Source organism: Mytilus galloprovincialis, chromosome 12 (genome assembly GCF_965363235.1).
Source record: "Mytilus galloprovincialis chromosome 12, xbMytGall1.hap1.1, whole genome shotgun sequence".
NCBI classification, from domain to species: Eukaryota; Metazoa; Mollusca; class Bivalvia; order Mytilida; family Mytilidae; genus Mytilus; species Mytilus galloprovincialis.
In genome coordinates this window covers 47,922,640-47,945,536 of record NC_134849.1, presented here as the reverse complement: position 1 = coordinate 47,945,536, position 22,897 = coordinate 47,922,640, and the positions used below count along the sequence as shown (strand labels likewise).

Below are 22,897 nucleotides of genomic sequence, written 5' to 3'. Positions count from 1 at the left end.
ACATATTAAGTCTAAAATTATATTAAAAGCTTCATGTGATGTTATGTAATTTTAAACCTAAACTTATTACAATGAAATAAGATTTAATTCTACTGGAAACAGGCAGAATCATAGTCTTTTTATGTTGAAAAGAGATTGGAGTAATGCAGAAATATTGAATGCAGGCGTAAACAATAAAAGAAAAAAAGAAGAACCTGTTGAAACATCGCCGTTCAAAAGCGAGGAAATATAATTCTTTATTTGCAAAACATACAAAAACCAATTTTGGTTATGGCAAATACATTGACAAAACAAACATGATCAAACATAATGAAAACTCGACAATAATATAGAAAAACAGATACGCCTCCGAAATAAAATAAAATGTAACGAATTAAAGAAAAAGATACGCAAAGAAAAAACACCAAAAAGCCTCTTTATGTCAATATATGTAAAATCTTCTACAACAGACTGTATATCAAATAAAATAGAATCTGGAACCTAACATAGACTATCGCAACAACTCCAAATTCCGTTTGTGTTTATTTGTCTATATCTTGCTCCTGACGTTACATGTATCATGATAGTCATACCGGTCACCATATTCTGATTAAAATTTTTGAACATTTCAAGTCATCAATTGTAAGATTGTAAATGCATGAGTGTATTTCCCCTTCGTTGTGGTACTACTAATGATATAAGAAGATGTTAATTTAATAATATGAAAAAGTTTTCATCCTTATTCTAATCAGATTCACTCATTGTCAAAGTTAAAAGTGAGTCAAAGTCTCAAATGGCTGAGTTGCAATATTTGTGACTAATGAATATAGAATGTTAACGATGTAACTGTAATTGAAATTAGACGAAGGTTGTGAATTTGGCTGGAAAATGTAAAACAAAATATTCAAATATTTCCATAAGCAAGTGCACAACACCTCCAACCTACGTGTAATTATTTTGTGAAGTCATATGGATTTCGATGAGAAAAAAATCCCCGTTGCACATCAACGTGATCATATGTACAATCTTTCTGTCCCGCCTTTCCATACTAATACCCGGCCAAAGGTTAATATAGTTGCATACAAATAGAAAGTTTTGCTCGTGGTGTAAATATATAAAGCAATCTGTGGAAATGCGAAAAGGATATTCATATATCTTAATTTAATTAATATATATTTATAAAAATTCATGCTGTATGTAAAAACTAATTTTGTATTGCTTTTCCCAATAGTTTTCTTAAATTTATTAAAAATACAGTATATTTCTAAAAATGGTGGTCATTGTTTCTAAAATATATTTTAAATAAATTGATTATATTGAATCATTATATGTTATAAAGTTTAACGAAAAGTTTGAATACTTACAAGTCCGTTTGTTGGAAAAATTATAACAGAAAATGCAAACAACCAAACCGTATTCATTCCATAAAAGTATATTATCATTATTCTTTATTTCCTATCGTTTACTTAGCTTTCAGACTAAAAATTAAATAGTTATTTCAATGTTTCTAGTATTTCCGCCATATGTATCGAAATACTGCCTGGTGTAGGATGGACTCTATCTTGATTCGTCTAAACGGTTTTGATTGTGATGACATAAATACATTATTTACATGTCAAAATAAATATAATTATGTAAAATTTAATAACTGTTATCATCAGACCCTTACAAAATTCACTTCAATAGGCTTATAATATATATCTTTGAATGACATAAATCGAAATTATTTCAAATCATTCACATGAATTCATTCATGACCGCTTTTCTCGTAACATCATATCGTCAGGTCACTCCCCACTTTGCAAATAGCTGTTTACGTAATTATTAAATGTATATATACTAAACTTATTTATTTAAATGAATTAATAAGAAATATTTTTTATTTTTCTCTCTGAAAAGATTTTTTGTTATGATAGTTAAATGCGCTTTTTACATTCAAATCGTGTATGAGTACTTATACAGGTTGCTGAATTACTTTTTTAAAATGAAAATTAAATAATTTTATATCATCAATTAAGGCAATCATATTATGAAGGTAATGAGACATCGTACATGTCAACACCGTCCTATTCACACTTACAACCAAACAGAAAATAAAATAAACAGGGGAATATGCTTCAAATAAAAGCAAGACTTAAAATAATCAATCATCGTTTTTATGTGAGATACCACTTCCTTAATGCTTATTACAATGACAAAGCACAACATTTTCTTAGTATTATATTTCAGATGTAAATAATGTTTTTCGTTACTCTTGACTTTGAAATTGTAATTATTTGTTTCCAAAAAGGATATGCGTCATGTTCAACCATACCTTTTTATGAACAGAATAAGAAAATTAAATGAAAATCCACATTGCTCATCATATATCATCCTGTTGAACGTCACTTTAAATTTCCTTTGTGGTGATATAATATTTAGTCGAGTCTACTCAATTAATCAATATTCTTCATTATAATTTTGAAGTTAAATATTTTTAAAAACATTTTAGCTTTATCAATTACTGTTATCAATGATTTTAATAGTATATGTAAATAATAAATTTCATTGCTGTTGCAAATGATATCGTATTTCAAAATAATATTAAAAATTTTAATGAGTCTCGGTATATATACAGTGAATAAATTATATTGAATGTGAATATGGTACATACCCTAAGAATTATGCTTGTTTACGCAGTAATCAAGAGGATAATATAAGAAATATTGTGTATCCAGTTTTGCTAGGCTCTTCATCAACACTATATAGAAACTTCCTGTGGAATCTAATTGAACCATATGCAGTGCAAATATTTGTCCTTCTTGCATCACCCAAAATAGATGCAAAATTGACTTTTCGTATGTCCATTAATCTTATTCTCCTATAAATGACACCCATTATAGTTAAATTGGTAAAATTGTTCGGGATCCACGTTGGTAACATCTCAAATGACAGAAACTGAAACTGACATATTTACAACCATGTAGTCCTGTACCTCCAGCGCACCTGAGATCCAAGTTTTTGGTGGGGTTCCGGTTGTTTAGTCTTTAGTTTACTTTGTTGTTGTTTGTGTATTATTGTTTGTTTTTCTTTTTTAGCAAAAGTGTTATCAGTTTATTTTCTATTTACGAGTTTGAATACCCGTCTGATATCTTTTGCCCCTCTTTTGAGTACATGACCAATCACCAAATTTTAAAACTCACAGCCTTAACTAATATGAACATCCACCATGTAAACTATTATATTAAATAAATTTACAAATATTTTATTCAAGGCATCAGTTGTTTTAGACCTATTTTTGAAAATAAAAGGGATATGTACATGTAACTTTGTCAAAATGTCCAATAAATTTATAGATCTTTATACGTTACAAGAAATTTGTTACTTGAATGAAGTATCAACCAACATGTATTGAATGAAGCAACTTGTTTTTTCATCCATATATCAAAACCAAACAAAATATTGTATACACTTACATACATTGACAGTCCAACTCTCTGTTGATACCTATATTTTGGCATCACACAATGTCATGTTTGTCTCTAAATGATTGTTAATGACCAAATGCATTGGTATTTTTAGTCTTAGATACATGATGTTTTAATAAGTTTTTGACTAGATTTCAGTAGCTGTGAGTACTCAGATATGTACTTTGTGTCTTTTGTGTTTTGTTAGTGTTTTAATGCTTTGTATCTATCTTATGAGTTCAGTCCTTTTCAACTGATTTTTGAAGTTCATTCTTATGGGGTTCATGGCAGCCTTCTCAGAACGGTAGTTACACCTTACCATGATTGGCTGCATGCAAGACAAAAATAATTTAAAATAAATTTAAACTGTCAGATTGCATGGCTTGTACACCTTTTTAATGATTCGAGCGTCACTGATGGGTGTTTTTTTTAGCCAAAACACACGCCTGGCACAAATATAAAATTTTAATCCTAATATCTATGATGAGTTTATTTAATTTTACAACCACTGGGTAGATGCTACTACTAGTAGAGTTTTTATTCCCCAAGGGTCAGTAGTCAGCACTTCTGTGTTGACATGAATTATCAATGATATGGTCATAATTATAAATTTACTGTTTACAAAACTAAGATTTTTTTTAATTCTAAGGCTTTTCTTCCTCAGGAATAGATTACCTCAGCTGTATTTGGCAAAACTTTTAGGAATTTTTTATCCTCAATGCTCTTCAACATCGTACTTTATTTGGCCCTTTTACTTTTTTTTAGATTTAAGCATCACTGATGAGTCTTTTTTTTTTTTTTTTTTAGAAAAAACACACTTCTGGCGCAAATACAAAATTTTAATCCTGGTATCTATAATGAGTTTAAGTTATTCACAATCATTCCATACATCATTCAATAAAAGTTGACCTATTGATAATATCTCAGAAACAAACTTAACCACCTTGAAATGACTATGTACTAAAATGTTAATTGTAATTACAGACAAAACCATGTGAAAGAAACAATTTGTTTTAAGTACTCACTGAGCATGAAAAAGAGGTCAAGGGCAATAATATAGAAAAATGAGACCATCAGCAAAAACAAAATATGAATGAACCAAGTATTCTTATTCCTTTTTTCCATACCAAGTTAGCATGTCTGATATTGAAGCAAGAAAAGACCTTTTTTTTTTTGACTAATTTCATTAAAAAAAGTCCCTAAATTCTTTTTTCAACCACTGTTGAGGTAAAATTTCTAGGTTCTTAATGTGAAACAAACTAAAATTTGATTTTTCAATGATTTTTATCATAAAATTATTATGTATATCACAAATTACAAACTATAATAAAATATGCTAAAATTACTAAAAAAAGTTTCTATCTTAATCATATAATTATACACTCAAAAATCAAGCTGTACTTGAATAAAAAAATATATTAAACATCAATAATTTTATAAACAACATTTTTTCTTACTTTATAAATAATTAATAAACATTTATGCAATAATTGTCATAACTTCTTTACTATTCAATTATCAAAACATATTTCTCAGGTTTATTTATGGTCAATTGATAACAAACTTGATATTGTAACAGATTTTTACAGTGTTTTACACACAAATAAGCATGTTTTACATCAATAAAATATCCAAAGTATAGTATAGCATGAAAATTTTAAAAGATGAATACTTGTCCTTTATTGTAAAGGAAAAACAAAATTTGATTAAAAAGTGTATGCTTTTTCATTAAATTCTCATTTCTAAATGAACAATCTAAATCAACAGGTTTCCTAATAATTTTGGGGATAAGTTTTGTCAAACTGATTCAACAGTTTTTCTGGTTTACAAGTACAAGTACCCTATAGGTAAATCATAAAAGATGTTAATAAAGAGTTTTAAATAAGTAATGCAGAATAACTTCCTGTAAGTATGATGTTATGTGTCAAACGATGACTAGAAAACAAACATTATGAATAATGTGTGTCAAAAGCATTAGGAATTCAATAGTACAATGTTTTCAAACCATAAAACAGAAACAAAATAATGCTATTGATGATTAATTTGATTCAGTTCATGTTTTATTTGATGATGATCCCTAAGATTTCTTATTGGTATTCACTTTAATGTACTTTGTTTGTATTGTGAGACCAGACTGGCTTTTTCTTTTCAATAAATGACTTAATTCCTTCCTGTCCATCACTGATAGATAAATTCTCCACCATTACTTGGGAAGTCAGTCTGAAAAATATACATAACAACTTTAAAACATACCTTTTAGTAAAATTGATGTTGAAAATCTCACCGTATCAATTACCATCTGACACTTTTAAAGTATTTAGTATTTAAAAAATCATGTCTCTATCAATTTGGTCATCACCATATATATATGCTAAAGAGAACTCCAGTAATACAAGCTTCTTTTTAAAGTAAGAGTTATTCTAGGGGCAAAGCTACATATGCAGAAAAGAATACTAGAACCAACCAAAATCTATTTTGGAAATGAAATGCAATTTATACAGTAACAACAGGTTTTCAACTAAATTAATCACATGATTTAAATTTTAAGCATTCTTATTTTTTGAGTGTACAAGATATAACTGAACTGTCAATTTATAACCTTTCAACTGGAATACTATTTATCAGATATCAATGGCATACATGGCTGTTGATCTAGACAATTATTTAAACAAAAAAATGTGTTTTTGTAACTGTGCAATGGGAGACAATCATGTTTATAATCTTAACAACTGTAAAAAATGTAAACAATTCAACTAGCAGGCAAATTTTCCTTTATCCAGAGTTCTAACAAGGAACATTTTTTGTATTATTATTACCTATTATTATTACCTTTTATTAAAGCAAACTTTATTAATGGATAGGTGCAAATCTTAGAAGCTGCATAATAACTCCATAATGATGACTAACCAGAGATTAAAGTTTCACAACAAGAGAGAACTTGTTTTCCATATTTATTTGTGCCAGCAAATCAATTTTTAATGTTTATAGATTTGCATCTCAATAACATAAACTGTACTACTAGCATTCTGTTAATTTCCATATTAAAATCCAGAACTTTATAATTTCATATATAAATGTACTGTGTGATGTGTTATAAAAGGTATCTGCTACTTACACTTAATAACCAATGCATGATATAAAGAAAATATTTTTGACAAAGCACATTACGTTATTTTTCAAACCAGATGCTTCGTAAGGCACAGCTTTATATGACCGCAGAGGCTGAACCCTGAACAGTTGGGCCAAGTATGGACACAACATTCAAGCTTGATACAGCTCTGAATTTGGATTGTGATTAAATAGTTGACACAGCAAAGGTTTCTGACACAGAATGAACTTAAACAAATTTAATTTATCTATTATGGTCCAATATCCAAAATCTAAATACATGGACATGGATTGATTCAGCATATCAAAGAATCTAAAGTATTCAATTTTTGATGAAATCAAACAAAGTTTAATTTGATAACAGGGCCCAGAAATCAAAAATCTAAATACATGATTAGATTTAGCATACCAAAGAACCATACATTCATATTTGTTGAAATCAAACAAAGTTAAGTTTTGGACCCCAATTTGGACCAACTTGAAAACTGGGTCCATAATCAAAAATCGTAATACATGTTAAGATTCAGCATATCAATGAACCCCAAGAATTCAATTTTTGTTAAAATCTCACTGTCCCAAGTCAGGAGCCTGTAATTCAGTGGTTGTCGTTTGTTTATGTGTTACATATTTGTTTTTCGTTCATTTTTGTATATAAATAAAGGCGTTAGTTTTCTCATTTGAATTGTTTTACATTGTCAGTTTGGGGCCTCTTATAGCTAACTATGTGGTATGGGCTTTGCTCATTGTTGAAGGCCGTACGGTGGCCTATAGTTGTTAATTTCTGTGTCTTTTTTTATAAGTTTTATTTTGGACCCTTTGGACCATAATGTAGACCAATTTGAAAACGGGCCCAAAAATTAAAAATCTAAATACACAGTTAGATTTGGCATATCAAAAGGACCTCAAGAATTCAAGAATAAAACCCCATTGAAATCGGTCAAGAAATAAGCAATTTATACAAAGTATTAGAAAAGTATTGTTTTGGTCCCTTTTTGGCCCCTAATTCCTAAACTGTTTGGGCCATAACCCTGAAATCAATCTCAACCTTCTTATTTTGGAATGGAACCTTGTGGTACAATTTCAGAAAGATCCAAACACTTACACACAAGTTATTGTCTCAAAACTAGAAAAATACCTATTTTGACCCCTTTTGGGCCCTTGTTCCTAAACTGTTTTGACTAAAACCCCAAAAATCAATCCCAACCTTCCTTTAGTGGTTATAAACCTTATGTTAAAATTTTATTGATGTCTATTCACTTATACTAAAGTTATCATCCAGAAACCATCCGTCTTAGGACGACGACGTGATACCAATATACGACCAATTTTTTTAAAATTTTTAGTCGTATAAAAATAAATAAATGAATAATTTATAACCAGTTACTACAGTTACACTTGTTTGTGCAAAGAACTATATATGACATTATTTTTATTATATAAAAAAAAGAGAAGATAGAAGGTTTTCATGTACAATGATGTATAAATATAGATTCTTACATTTTTACCAGTGGATTATATTTTTTTGTTTGAATGAATTTCTTTAAATATGGTAAAACCTTAATATACTTAATAAAAGATTAATATCAGAACAAATGAAAATTAAATAGAAGTTATTTATAACTGTGGGACAATAGCTAACCCTTATATATCTGGAATTTTGAAATCACATTGAAGGCTCTTCATGATCATCTGCAAAGGTACAGGAATACTAATTTGTCATTATTTGCATCAAAGAAAAGAAAAGAACTCTTGCTAACAACTGTATTATTTATTAGCTATCATTCACATACTTACTTGTATGCTTCTTTTCTTTCTAAATTCATTTGTGCATAAAATGTAGCTTTACCAAGGGCTATAACACTTCTACTGGACTCACATATTCTTTCTGCTATCTTCATTGTCTTAAAAATAATCAAAACATAAGCTTACACCAAAGCACCCATCAGACCTGTCTAAAACAAATCTTTAACACAGTAACATATCTTACATTCAGGCAACACAGACATCTGTTTTTGTATAATAAAAAACAATAGAATAAAGTATTAAATCCTTATAATTTCAAACATCTTCCATAAAATATAACAAACTCTAGCTAATCGTAACGTGCACTGTGATGAGCTAAAATATTATTTTCAAATAGGTTTTTCAAAAATCATTTGGAGATCCTTTTTTATGGGAGGAATTTGAATTTCAACAGGATTTACCAGTTAAAGTTGCATTTAAACAGAATTAGCAAAACATCTTTAGTAAGTGGCCTAAATTTCTATAAAACTGCAAATTAGTTATTAAATATATCAACATGTTTAAGATTGATGTGAATTGGGTAAGAGTTACTTCCCTTTGGTCATCATCTTCAAATCTATCTTTTTTTTTTCATTAACTTTGTTAAGTGTTTTCTTTAACTGTGTTACAAAATGTACCTCTTCTTCCAATTTATCTTCTGGTACAACTTTACTCACTAGACCATGCAACAATGCATCTGAAATATAAAATAATCAGAAAATCAAAAATAAAAATAGATCTGACTAAAATGGTTGGGTTGCCGAGACTGTTTCTTAAACAATGGAGAATGTTTTATACTGATCATTTAAATGTTTAAAGTATGAAATGTAAATTTCTCTAACAATTCCTTAATATCAGGTACATAACTTCAACATATGTGTAATCTTCCTTTGTAGCTTCAGAGATCTGGTTTGAAAACTGTACGAGGAGATGATTACACAAAATGCATACCCATCTTTCATGAATTTTGAAGAAAGTTTACTTGATTGCTGAAAACTATAGACTCTAAAGATACTTTGTAGCCAACCTGTATCATTGTGTATCTACAAAAATGCCTTTAATATAAGAATAAAATATATTCATGATTAAAATTCTTTTTTTTTTTATTGTGTTGCTAGTAAACTTTTTTTGTAATAGTTTCTATCTACTACAGGTTGTCTTTTTTCAATACACCATCATTTTCAAGATAAGAATAACTATTGAAAAGTTTGATTTAATTTTAGCCAGTGGTTTCAGAGATGATGATTTTTGTAAATGTTAAAGGATGACAGATGACAAACGACAGACAACAGACATATATATAGTGATGGCAAAAGCTCACACTGGCCTTTTTAAATTTGCAATTGTAATTTTTATAATCAAAGAATATATGTTTTACCTTGAGCTGATATAGGATGGCCAGTAAATAACATTTCCATAGCAACCTTTCTTGGTACAGCCCTTCCAACTGCTACTGCAGGTGTAGAACAAAATAAACCAACATTTACTCTACAATAATATAAATAATTGGTTCAAAGCAAAATAAGCCAACATTTAATCTACAATAACAGACCTGCCAACTTTTGAAAATCTCCATAGGGAATTTAGTGTGCAACCAGATTGTAAGGGGTACAATTTTTGCGGCGTTTCTGTGTGCTTTGTTTTTTAATCTTGAAATAGCCAATATCTGGGGTTTTTTTCTTTTGGTATACTAATGATGAGCTAATCAGCCTTAATTTCTTTCATTTGTATGATTCTTGTGCTTATTAATTGGCAAATTAACTTGAGAAAAGACAAAAATGGCCTTTAACAACAATGTATCCCTAGTACATTGATGCCCAATCTGCACTATCATTTTCTATGTTCAATGGATCATGAAAATGAGGAAAATCTCTAATTTGGCATTAAAATTAGAAAGATGATATCCTAGGGAACATGTGTACCAAATTTCAAGTTGATTGGACTTCAACTTCTTCAAAAACTACTTGACCAAAAACTTTAACTGAATCAGGACGGATGGACGAACTGACGCACAGACCAGAAAACATAATGCCCATAAATAGGGCATTAAGATAAGGGATACAAAGTGAAGACCTACCTTTCCCCCCTCCAAAGACCTTTTTATCTAGCCACCATGACTCAAAAGACGTAAACCTAAATGTCCTAAAGCTAGAAGAATGAAGACTGATTTTGAGATAAAATTGAGAAAGGAAATGGGGAATGTGTCAAAGCGACAACAACCCGACCACAGGGCAGACAACAGCCGAAGGCCACCAATGGGCCTTCAATGCAGCCAGAAACACCCGCACCCGTAGGCGTCCTTCAGCTGGCCCCTTAAAAATATGTATACAAGTCCAGTGATAATAGACGTCATACTAAACTCTGATATTATACACAAGAAACTAAAATTAACAAGAGGCTCTCAAGAGCCTAAATCGCTCACCTTAATTCTTTTGGTTAAATCTCTCATCAATGATTATTTTGGCTTTTCAATTTATTTAAATGTTTTTTGGATTGTCCTATTTTCTTCAAAAGCCAAAAAAAATAATCATTTTCTCCTATGTTCTATTTTAGCCATAGGAGCTATGTTTCTTGACATACAAGGAAATAAAATATAAAATTTATACTAGATACTCGGAAACTCATTTAGCCTAAGTTTGGCTGAAATTGATACAGCAGTTTCAAAGGAGAAGATTTTTTAAAGTAAGTCAACATGATGAACAAATTGTGAAAAAAGTCTTTAAAGGGCAATAACTCCTTAAGTGGTCAATTGACAATTTTGGTCAATTGACTTAATTGAAGATCTTACTTTGCTGAACATTATTGCTGTTTACAGTTTATTTCTATCTATAATTATATTCAAGATAATAAACAAAAACAGCAAAATTTTCTTAAAATTACCAATTCAGGGGCAGCAACCCAACAACAGGTTGTCTGATTCATCTGAAAATTTCAGGGCAGATAGATCTTGACCTGATAAACAATATTACCCAATGTCAGATTTGCTCTAAATGCTTTGGTTTTTGAGTTATAAGCCAAAAACTGCATTTGACCCCTATGTTCTATTTTTAGCAATGGCGACCATGTTTGTTGATAGATCATAACTTTGAATACAATTTTCAAACTAGATACCCTAAGTAACATTCAGTTAAAGTTTGGAAGTATTTGGCCCAGTAGTTTCAGAGGAGAAGATTTTTGTAAAAGATTACTAAGATTTACGAAAAATGGTTAAAAATTGACTATAAAGGGCAATAACTCCTAAAGGGGTCAACTGACCATTTCCGTCATGTTGAATTATTTGTAAATCTTACTTTGCTGAACATTATTGCTGTTTACAGTTTATCTCTATCTATAATAATATTCAAGATAATAACCAAAAACAGCAAAATTTCTTTAAAATTACCAATTCAGGGGCAGTAACCCAACAACAGGTTGTCTGATTCATCTGAAAATTTCAGGGCAGATAGATCTTGACCTGATAAACAATATTATCCCATGTCAGATTTGCTCTAAATGCTTTGGTTTTTGAGTTATAAGCCAAAAACTGCATTTGACCCCTATGTTCTATTTTTAGCAATGGCGACCATGTTTGTTGATAGATCACAACTTCGGATACAATTTACAAACTAAATACCCTAAGGAACATTCAGTTAAAGTTTGGAAGTACTTGGCCCAGTAGTTTCGGAGGAGAAGATTTTTGTAAAAGATTACTAAGATTTACGAAAAATGGTTAAAAATTGACTATAAAGGGCAATAACTCCTAAAGGGGTCAACTGACCATTTCCGTCATGTTGACTTATTTGTAAATCTTACTTTGCTGAACATTATTCCTGTTTACAGTTTATCTCTATCTATAATAATATTCAAGATAATAACCAAAAACAGCAAAATTTCCTTAAAATTACCAATTCAGGGGCAGCAACCCAACAACAGGTTGTCTGATTCATCTGAAAATTTCAGGGCAGATAGAAATTGACCTGATAAACAATATTACCCCATGTCAGATTTGCTCTAAATGCTTTGGTTTTTGAGTTATAAGCCAAAAACTGCATTTGACCCCTATGTTCTATTTTTAGCAATGGCGACCATGTTTGTTGATAGATCATAACTTCAGATACAATTTACAAACTAGATACCCTAAGGAACATTCAATTAAAGTTTGGAAGTATTTGGCCCAGTTGTTTCAGAGGAGAAGATTTTTGTAAAAGATTACTAAGATTTACGAAAAATGGTTAAAAATTGACTATAAAGGGCAATAACTCCTAAAGGGGTCAACTGACCATTTCAGTCATGTTGACTTATTTGTAAATCTTACTTTGCTGAACATTATTCCTGTTTACAGTTTATCTCTATCTATAATAATATTCAAGATAATAACCAAAAACAGCAAAATTTCCTTAAAATTACCAATTCAGGGGCAGCAACCCAACAACAGGTTGTCTGATTCATCTGAAAATTTCAGGGCAGATAGATCTTGACCTGATAAACAATATTAACCATGTCAGATTTGCTCTAAATGCTTTGGTTTTTGAGTTATAAGCCAAAAACTGCATTTGACCCCTATGTTCTATTTTTAGCAATGGAGACCATGTTTGTTGATAGATCAAAACTTCGGATACAATTTATAAATTAGATACCCTAAGGAACATTCAGTTAAAGTTTGAAAGTATTTGGCCCAGTAGTTTCAGAGGAGAAGATTCTTGAAATAGTTTACGACGACAGATGACGACAGACGACGACGACAGACGACGACAGACGACGAACGACGACGGACGCCAAGTGATGGCATAAGCTCACTTGTCCCTTCGGGACAGGTGAGCTAAAAATCATACAAGACTAACAAAGGCCAGAAGCTCCTGACTTGGGACAGGCGCAAAACTGAGGGGGTTAAAAATGTTTATGAGATCTCAACCCTCCCCCTATACCTCTAGCCAATCTAGAAAAGTAAACGGATAACAATTCGCACATTAAAATTCAGTTCAAGAGAAGTCCAAGTCCGATGTCAGAAGATGTAACAAAAGAAAATAAATAAAATTACAATAATACATAAATAACAACAGACTACTAGCAGTTAACTGACATGCCAGCTCCAGACCTCAATTAAACTGATTGAAAGATTATGTCTTCATTATATGAATATCAGGCACAATCCCTCCCGTTAGGGGTTTAGTATCATACTATCATAAAATATATGAGAAGAACATAGCCCATGTCATGCCAACAACTGTTTTTTTTTAAATTTGTGTTTAATTCCGATGCAAAGACCCTATAAGTGAATTAATATTAAAGCCAAAAAATGCAATCTTTAATGACCTGACAACAGTATCCCAGTATGAGTAAATGGTTAAAATTTGAGTTATCTTTTTTTGTGTTCAGAGGTGCTCCTTACCAGCGGAGTCTTATACACAGTAGGAGTGAATACAAAATAGAATCAATTTTAAATCAAGTCGATCTGGACATAAACATGTCTGATTTCAAAGTTTTAACAGATTTCAAGATCAATGCTGTTTTTTAATGAGTTCATCATATTTTTCGTCTTACAGATAATTATGATTTCGTCATGAAACTATGGTAAATGTTGCAAATTGAGATCATATGATAAATTGATTAATATTTTAAATGTCGACTGACCGATTTTGTTTACAAATTAATTGATTTTGAGGATAATTATGACCTATCAGATAAGCGGTTTACATGTAACAACAAATTATGACACCTGTTGTGAAAGCTGAGTAGCGTAGGGTAGTAAACTTGTCATAATTATGTCCCCAGGTAAAATAATAGATTTGGAGAAATTGATCAGAAAAACTTCAAAATCGGTTACAAATAATTATTTTGGGTATATTCTGTTAAAATCTTTATTTTGACTAGTTTTGCAATCCCGATATCGGGATTCAGGTTGAAGCATGAAAATCGGGACAGTTGGCAGGTCTGCAATAATACAATAAATGTTGTAGGACTATACAGACCAATGTCTATTTACATAAAAGGTTCAAAGCAAACAATACCAAGCTCAAGTCCAACCCTGATCATGTGACATTTACAAATCAGTACTTACCCCGGAGTTGCATACTGTGACTTTTCTGAAGCTACTGCTATATCACAGGTAGCAACCAATTGACATCCAGCTGCTGTTGCTAGCCCTTTAATACATGTTAATTCACAGTTAAGTTACTCAAAAAACACAACGATTTCTTCATAATATCCAATATAAGTTCTAACTTTGCAGGCCAGCTCATTTTCTCTATATATATATATAAAATGGTAATTAAGGAATATTTCTTTAGTTGCTTAGGTAAGAAAAAAAACTTCATTCTAAAAGTAGTCTGTGTTTTTCAATGTAGTATTGTGTATGGTTAAACTGGCAGCAAGCCCTTAACTAATGTTGAGGACGAACAAGATCTCATACAACTCTTTACATAATTTTGTTGTTTTATCTCATTTAAAAATCCTGAGTCATCTCTCATCTTCCTTTGCTCTTACTCATAAATGTTGTGGGCATAGCAGATATTTATGAAAGCATGCAATCAAACTGGTTGTAATCACTGATGGGATAAAGATTTTTCTTAATTCATACATTGCATTGTATTAAGAAATATTTTAGATTGATTTACCTCCCTTTGTTCATAAAACAAATTCAGAAAAAATCTTTGAACAAGAACAAATGAGGCAAACACCAAGTGGTAATAAACTTGTAGTTGTGTAATAACAAATGTTACTCTAGTATCATATGGACTAGTAAATACATGTTTTGTAGATGTTCTTGTTGAATTGATGTCTCATTTTACTCATATCCTACTCCTATGGGTTGACTATTCACGAGGATTTTGAATGGTCAGTTACTAGTACCATACTGTTTCCACTTTATATGATTCTCACCTGAAACTTCAGCTATTACAGGAACAGGTAAATCCTATAAAGTATGATATTTATAAGTTATTGTCATGTATATATGAACTTTTTAAGACTTAATCAGGGACTGCTTAATTTCCTACTTATAGATCCAAATTTGTTTTCTTCATGAAACTTTAAATTTTGACAGTGATAGAGAAGATGGGTGCTAGGTTTTAATGAGACAGCAGACCAACAACAAAATAGGACCAGAAGAGACATCAAAATATTTTAAAAGGATATCAACATATTATAATGATATTGTACAGTTTCTCAATAAATTTCTTTAAAGATACTTTCCTTAGATAACCATACTAGAATGAAAAAAATAGATATATCTAGAATAACTAGTATAAGTTCAATAGATTATATGTGACACAAAATATCTGTGACCACGCTTGGACCTAGATTGCTCTATTTTCTTTAATGGGTTTTTGGCACTTATAATAAAGAAATTCATGTGATTTTCTCTGCTTTTGTTTTTATCTTCTTAACAGAATTAATAAGATTCAAACAAACTTCTAAAGCATCAAGTTTAGAAGTTTGTGGCAATATTTATTATAATTTGACTATTCTGAGTAATTGTTAGCAGGTCATCAAACATCTACATTTTTATATCAAAATAAATTACCTGAATTGTATTCATCATCTCTGAGCATGATTGGAATACCTCAATATGATGCTGTCGTCCATCTTCACTTCTCTACAAAGTTTTAAATATATCATAAATATGGTGCACGATAAGATTAATAATTTCAGTAAAAAATTGAAATTAAAAGAAATATAATGTGAATGCAAAACAATTTCCTTAAAATTACCAATTCAGGGGCAGCAACCCATTAACCACTTGTCCGATTCATCTGAAAATTTCAGGGCAGATAGATCTTGACCTGATAAACAACTTTCCTCATGTCAGATTTGCTCTAAATGCTTTGTTTTCAGAGTTATAAGCCAAAATCTACATTTTACCCCTATGTTCTATTTTTAGCCATGGCGGCCATCTTGGTTGGTAAGCCGGATCACCGGCCACATTTTTTCAAACTAAATACCCAACTGATGATTGTGGCTAAGTTTGGTTAAATTTGGCCCTGTAGTTTTGGAGGAAAGTTGTAAAAGTTAACGACGCCGCCAGACGCCTGACGACAAGTGATGAGAAAAGCTCACTTGGCCCTTTGAGCCAGGTGAGCTAAAAAAAAGAAATTATGGCTGAGATTTTTTAAAGTATCATGTTTTCTGAATCAAATGTGTATACTGCAATTATTTATATCAGAATACATACCAGCTCTTTCAAATCATGACCAGCACAGAAGACTTTCCCTGGAGCTGTAATTATAATTGCTCTTAAGTTATCAATGTCTCTTGTCAAGTCATCTTGTAATCTCTTCAACATAGACAAGGATAAAGCATTTCTACAAAATAAAACAAATAATAGTTTTCTAATTTAAAGTGTTTAACATTTAGTCATGTCAGATCCTTTTCCAGCTTTCTATAAGTTAGGTGTTTTGCTAGCTGAACAGTGACTTACATTGTATATCTTTATATCATGTATATCCTCTTCTTTTGGTCTCTGGTTGAAGGATGTCTCATTTACAATCATAACACATCTACATGTACTTATTTTTATAACTACATGTATATGGACATATTCTATCAATTTAAGTACAAATAAAACAGGTTTAAAAGTTTTCAGGCCAGATTCACGTCTGTAGACAATGCCATTGCAAAAATCAAAAATGATAAAAAGATAAACAGTACACAAAACAAAGAGTGATCATAGGTAATTGACATAATTTATAAAATGTAATATACAGTATACATCATGTACATAGATATTATAGTAGAAAAGTTGTCTACTGACTTGTAACAAATCATCTATCTATACAAGTATGTTTACCTTTTCTTTGGGTCATTTAAACATATTTTTCTGATGCCATTACTCTCAGTACAGATTGTCAGTGGCTGGTTTGAACATTGTAGACAACTAGATGATAAAGAGAAACTCCTCCTTAGAATCTGTAAAAAAAAGAAAAAACTATCATTCTACATGTCATTTGCTGGTCAAAAGAGACCATTTTTACAAAAAGGACCAAATCAATTAATTGATGTACTATCATGACTATAAAAGTATAAATTTGTGCTATAAATTTGAGGACAAAATTGATCCTGTTCAAGTTTATCTCACCATTAGAGTAAAAAATAAAAACCTTTAGGACACATTACTACTTTGGCCATATATACTGACCGGCTTTAGAAACGCAACACTAGATTATTCTTTTCAATTTTCATTTTTAATTATGCATTTTTTTGTAAACAAACTTATGAATAGAAAGTTCTGTCATTACCTAAATGTTTGAAAAAAAAATGCCGTTCGAAACTTGATTTGATTACATCATTTTCGATGTTCTAATATTGTGGTATACACTGAAACCTTGGTTTTCCCCTTACCAATGAACGTGTCACCGTCAAAAGCAATGACTGCCTGTAACAAACGCCAAAATGATTGTCAGAAAGGTCAACCATTTCTGTTCGGCACGTATTGGTTTCTGTTTTGCACCTTCTGATTTTGCCGTTGTTCCACCCACTACAATGTGTTTTGTCAATTATGCGGTTTAAACTTTAAGGCTCTAAATGTTTTTCTGCAGTCGATTCTTTGCCAGTTCAGTTAATGGGAAACAGTTATGGCATTAATCTGTGCAAAATTTCATTCATCAATTTGGTTAGCAGTTGACGTTGCGGCCGTAGATCTGTCTCACAAATGACGTTGTCTAATCAAATTCTATTGAAGTTGCATTGTCACTACATGTTGATCTAGTCTTTGGTGGTCTTCAACAAATCCAGTCTACCGGTATCATTGTCGGAAGGACAGTAAGACGAGTTTCTGACGTCAATTTTTTGTGTTGCAGCACGTTCACGTTTTCCTGTTTGCAGAATTCTACTGAGTTGATTCAGCTTTTCATTCCTGAGTTTTGGCAATATGGAGATGCAACATTTTTTAAATGATTAAAGTGTGTCCAAGGATTGAACGAACTGTTTCACAAAGAAAAAAAAACGGAAAAAATCTTTTATTGGCTCGAAATTTCTCTTTCTGAAATTTCGTGCGATCTAAAAAATCTGGTATGTTCAATAACCACAGGTAAATCAGATGTTTATTTTTCGAAAGGGAAGACATATGATGAGCATGAATAGTAGTTGTATGAGGATCAAACATTATTTGGTGAAAATAATTCTACAAAATGAGTGTTGCGTTTTTAAAGCCAGTCAGTATATTTACCATGTAAGGTATTTTTTTCTATCATTCTATAGCAAGGCCAGGGTGTTATTATTTACAGTGCAGCAATCTTGGTCATGAAGTACATTAGCATGATTATTATGTTAGCTGTTAGTTCAAGGAAATTTAAATATGTCATTGTATGTACAATGTAAGACAATCAAGCTGATATGTTTTGACATGATGATGAAATCGGGTAGAAATGTCCTTTTAAAAGGAATAAGAATGGGGAGTCCTATGAATATAAAAATAAGGAATAATTATAAGGAGATATGGCCTAATTGCCATTGGCTACAGCGAAGTCAAAAAAATATAATAGCCTTTCAAGTCGTCATAACTATTTGAACTACCTCCATGACCTCTGTTCCAAGTTCCGATGAACTGACAGACAACAGACCTTAAGCTAAAGTTAATGATTGCTCAACTGACTCTGCAAAAGCGGCTATCAGAAAGAATCCATGACAAATAGACCCACTGCCAAATCGCCCTGCAGTCGAATTGCACAACTTTTTCACCAACTCGCCCCACTCCATAAAAAATCGGTCCACTATTTTTTACTAACTCACCCCACTTGTAAAAAAAGGTAAAATCCCTTTGAAAATAGGATGGATAACTTGCCCCACTTGAACTTCGGGCACTTTGGTGAAAAAGTGGGGCGATTAGATGTGTGGCCATTTGCTAGTGGGGCGATTTGTCCTACCAGAAATTACAATTTACTGTTGTGATTCAATAACTCAAATTAATAAAACTATGCAGAAAAACTATGTTTACACTAAAAGTTGCAAAGCCAAAGTTCACAAAAATTCTTCCCATCTTCAGGGGAATATAAGTAAGGGGAGGGAAACCAATGATAACATGCTGTGAAGATCTTAATATTTTTCTTTCTTAGCAGTAAATTCTCCACTATCTGGAGCACCACATGATAAATGCCACGTCATTAAAGTATTAGTATTTTGAATCTTCTGCATGTACTGACCAAACTATATTTACAGAAACACAGTAATAAACACATTTCAGACCCACATCTGTCAAACATGCAATCATACGGTACAACATTCTTAACTTTTAAAAAACTTGAGTTTTTATATTGTTTAAAAGTCAGTCTTTTCAAATCATATACACTAGCAGATCACATTAGCTTTCACGCTTAAAAGTCGATTTCTTGTGCGATTTATATAAACTGTTCTAACAACTGTTTCTGTTACCTTTCACTCGCCGCTGACTGAAAAATTTTCTCTGTTCCGGCTTGACCCACTAATTTCCTGACAATCTGTGCTGACAGGTGATCATGTCCCAGCTTGTACATCCAATTCTAAGATGCATGAGCTTTACATTTTATAAACTTGTTACAATAAGGTAAAAGTACTAAACCTAAACGATACAATTAGACTACTAGCGCACCTTACCCTTTGACCAGCCGACCCAGTCTCATGCAATATGTATGCAATAAGATATCGAGTGTAGTACGAGTATATGACTTAATATATATATTTTTTATTTATATATAAAATTAATTTTCAATTTCAAAACAATCCTGTTAAAATAAAACAAATGAAATGAAAACTATTTATTTAATAAAAGATAAAATGCGCGGACATTTGATTTATAACGCAGGTTTATAATAAGTTATGTTTTTTATGTGCATTTCTATAGATATAGGAAGATGTGGTGTGAGTGCCAATGAGACAACTCTCCATACAAATAACAATTTAAAAAGTAAACCATTATAGGTTAAAGTACGGCCTTCAATTCTATACCCATTTATAACCGGTCCTACTAAAAAGCGCCCGGGAGCGCCCGGGAAAAGAAAAAGCGCCCGGAGAAGGAAAATTAGCGCCCGGAGAAGAAAATTAGCGCCCGGGAGAAGAAAATAATAATATTTTATAACAATTTTTTTTTTCCTTAAAAAATAACTAATCATTGCTTGTTTTGTCCTTAATATAAATGGGGATATGTACGATGCTACATCTAAAGTGTTGTTGCACTTATACATTTTAGATTTCAAAATTGTACATAAGTAAGAAAATAAATATAAATAAGAGTATATAGAAGAATCATGAAAGACATTGTCCTCGATCAAAATGTATATTTTGTTATTTAAAAATAATCGGTGCCTGAGGTCTAATATTTTCGCAACTGCAAGGTGAACACTTTTTTATACAGATGCTGAGATAGATTTATTATATCATTTTATAAAACTAAAACTGCTTCAACATGTTCAATGGCTATGCTTATCAGGGTTTTAATGCTTAGACTTAAATTTAAACCAAACACCTGTTTTCTACCCCCTTGTTTTAACTACGGTACATTTATAGTACTGCTTTTTTTTCATGTGCTGATTTATTATGTGTACCTCTTTTAATTTTTGATTAAATTAATATTTATCTGTGAAATTTGGGTTGTCTTATACATTTTTCATTTTGATATCGTTTTTGAAAAACATGTCTTTTGATGTCTTACATTTTATAAATCTTCCGCATAAACTGTGATCCATTGTTATCAATCTTTCGAAAAGTATTCATATATTATTGTTAAAATTGAAATATTCATACTTGTTTTTGTGCTTTATTACAAATGTCTATTATCTGAATTTGCAAATTAATTGTCTAAAATAAAAAAAAATCAATTTTCATCTCTTAACAAATTTGTCTCATGCCAATAAAATATCTATATATTTTCCCCGGGCGCTATATTTTCTTCTCTGGGCGCTTTTTCTTTCCCCCGGGCGCGTTTTCTTCACCCGGGCGCTCCCGGGCGCATTTTAGTAGGACCCTTTATAACGTAATTTATCATATTCAAATCAAAGTGTACAGCTATGACACAAATATCCACAAAAGACTTTAGAAATTCATATTTTAGTAAAAATGATTTAAAAATACTACGAAATGATTTATCATCATCTTGTTTAGATTTATTCGCTTCTGCTGATTCATTAAGTTGTAGTTTATCTGCACAGAATAGCAATTTTTGATTTATTGCTTCCTAACTTAAGTTTTGTATTAACTTTTCTAATTAATTTTGGAATATTACCTCAGTCCTGTAATACTATATACTAGTACATGTTAACTTGACTACAAAATTGGTTAACACTTATCTTGGTCAACTGACTTATTTCTGAATATAATATTTTTATATTCGAGTTGTAAACAACAGCAAGGAAGATAGCAGATAAGTATCCCAAATACAGCTGACACCAGGGCCGGGATAATCATTAAAGACTGGCTGGCATTCTCAATATATATATATGTGGAAATGTCTCTATCCTAATAGCTTCGAATACATTTAACTATTACATATTCTGCTGGGTTGTTGTGACTTTTATCTACCTAGTTTTATTTGTATCCTATGTGAAGAAAAACGTAATCTTGTAACACTTCTTCTCAGTTTAAAATTTATTTATCAATATGACAAAGTTTTCAAAACGAAAACAAATATTTATATACATGATGCATATTCAGATTTTCTATATTTTTTTTGTCTAGTAGGAAAAGAAAACATTCATGTAGCAATTTTGCTTACATATACCATAAAAAAAACCCAAATATAAACTTGGTTGCTTATAAAGGTTCTATGTATTTAGGTTTTGCGTTCATAGAAATAGTGTAAATTACACAAATCAGAAACGGAATTAAAGTTTCACTAGTTTTTTACAACAATTAATCACCTAATATCATTTAAATTTTCTACAAATAATCTTTGATATGTTCTGCAAATTTAATGTCAATATTTGAGTCAATAGCATGTTTAACAGTTAACCTCTCTTCCGGTACAGTTCCATTACACGACGTCTCATCTTAGGGACAAGCCTTCAAAACGTTAGTGGAGGAAATCAATTCCATTCATCAACAGTTGCCACTTTTAAATCGACAAGATTTTTCGAAGGTGGATCTCTGCGATTGAGATTTCTGCCAATGACATCCCTGACATGTTTGCAGGGCTGCCAAGTCTCACGCATGTTCATGGTTTTTTGGCGGCACTTTCCTTTGATCTATTGTTTTTTTCACTTTGATCTTTTCAATTTTGGCCAAATCTCACGCATTTGCTTCATGGAAAGTTGGCATAACTGTGTTTGATAGGGTTTATGTATGGAGAAGGCCAAGATATAGTGTAAATGGCTTTTTGTTCTTTGGACTCGGTTACAATTCTTGCCCTACGTGGTCTACATGTGTATGTACAGCGCCTTAGAGTAATTTTTATTTTTTATATAGGGCGCTTTATAAATTTTCATTATTATTATTATTGTCTAGCGTTGTCGTCCATGTACAAGGGTCTTGACCATGTTGACGCAAGTGAAGGATATCAAAATGGGCGTTTATGTTGCCTTGAAAAATACGATACCCAGCTTACGACGGTATAAAAAGCAACCCCGTACTTTAACACAACCAGCACCCAATGAGTCATTTGGCAAATGTTATTTTGGTCATAGGCCGTTTTATTTTCCCGC

General features: G+C 31.2%; 1 protein-coding gene across 1 annotated transcript; it reads right to left on the bottom strand.

Annotated features, from left to right (window-relative positions):
• Nucleotides 1-5,453: 5,453 nt before the first annotated feature.
• On the bottom strand, nt 5,454-19,318 carry LOC143054029 (enoyl-CoA hydratase domain-containing protein 3, mitochondrial-like). Its single transcript, XM_076226874.1, has 10 exons — nt 19,225-19,318; nt 17,080-17,198; nt 16,465-16,594; nt 15,817-15,888; nt 15,174-15,207; nt 14,353-14,437; nt 9,694-9,803; nt 8,954-9,012; nt 8,328-8,434; nt 5,454-5,645 (listed from the first exon to the last, which is right to left on the bottom strand). The coding sequence occupies exons 1-10, from the start codon at nt 19,264-19,266 to the stop codon at nt 5,528-5,530; spliced, it is 876 nt and encodes a 291-aa protein (XP_076082989.1). The 5' UTR covers nt 19,267-19,318; the 3' UTR covers nt 5,454-5,527.
• Nucleotides 19,319-22,897: the final 3,579 nt, after the last annotated feature.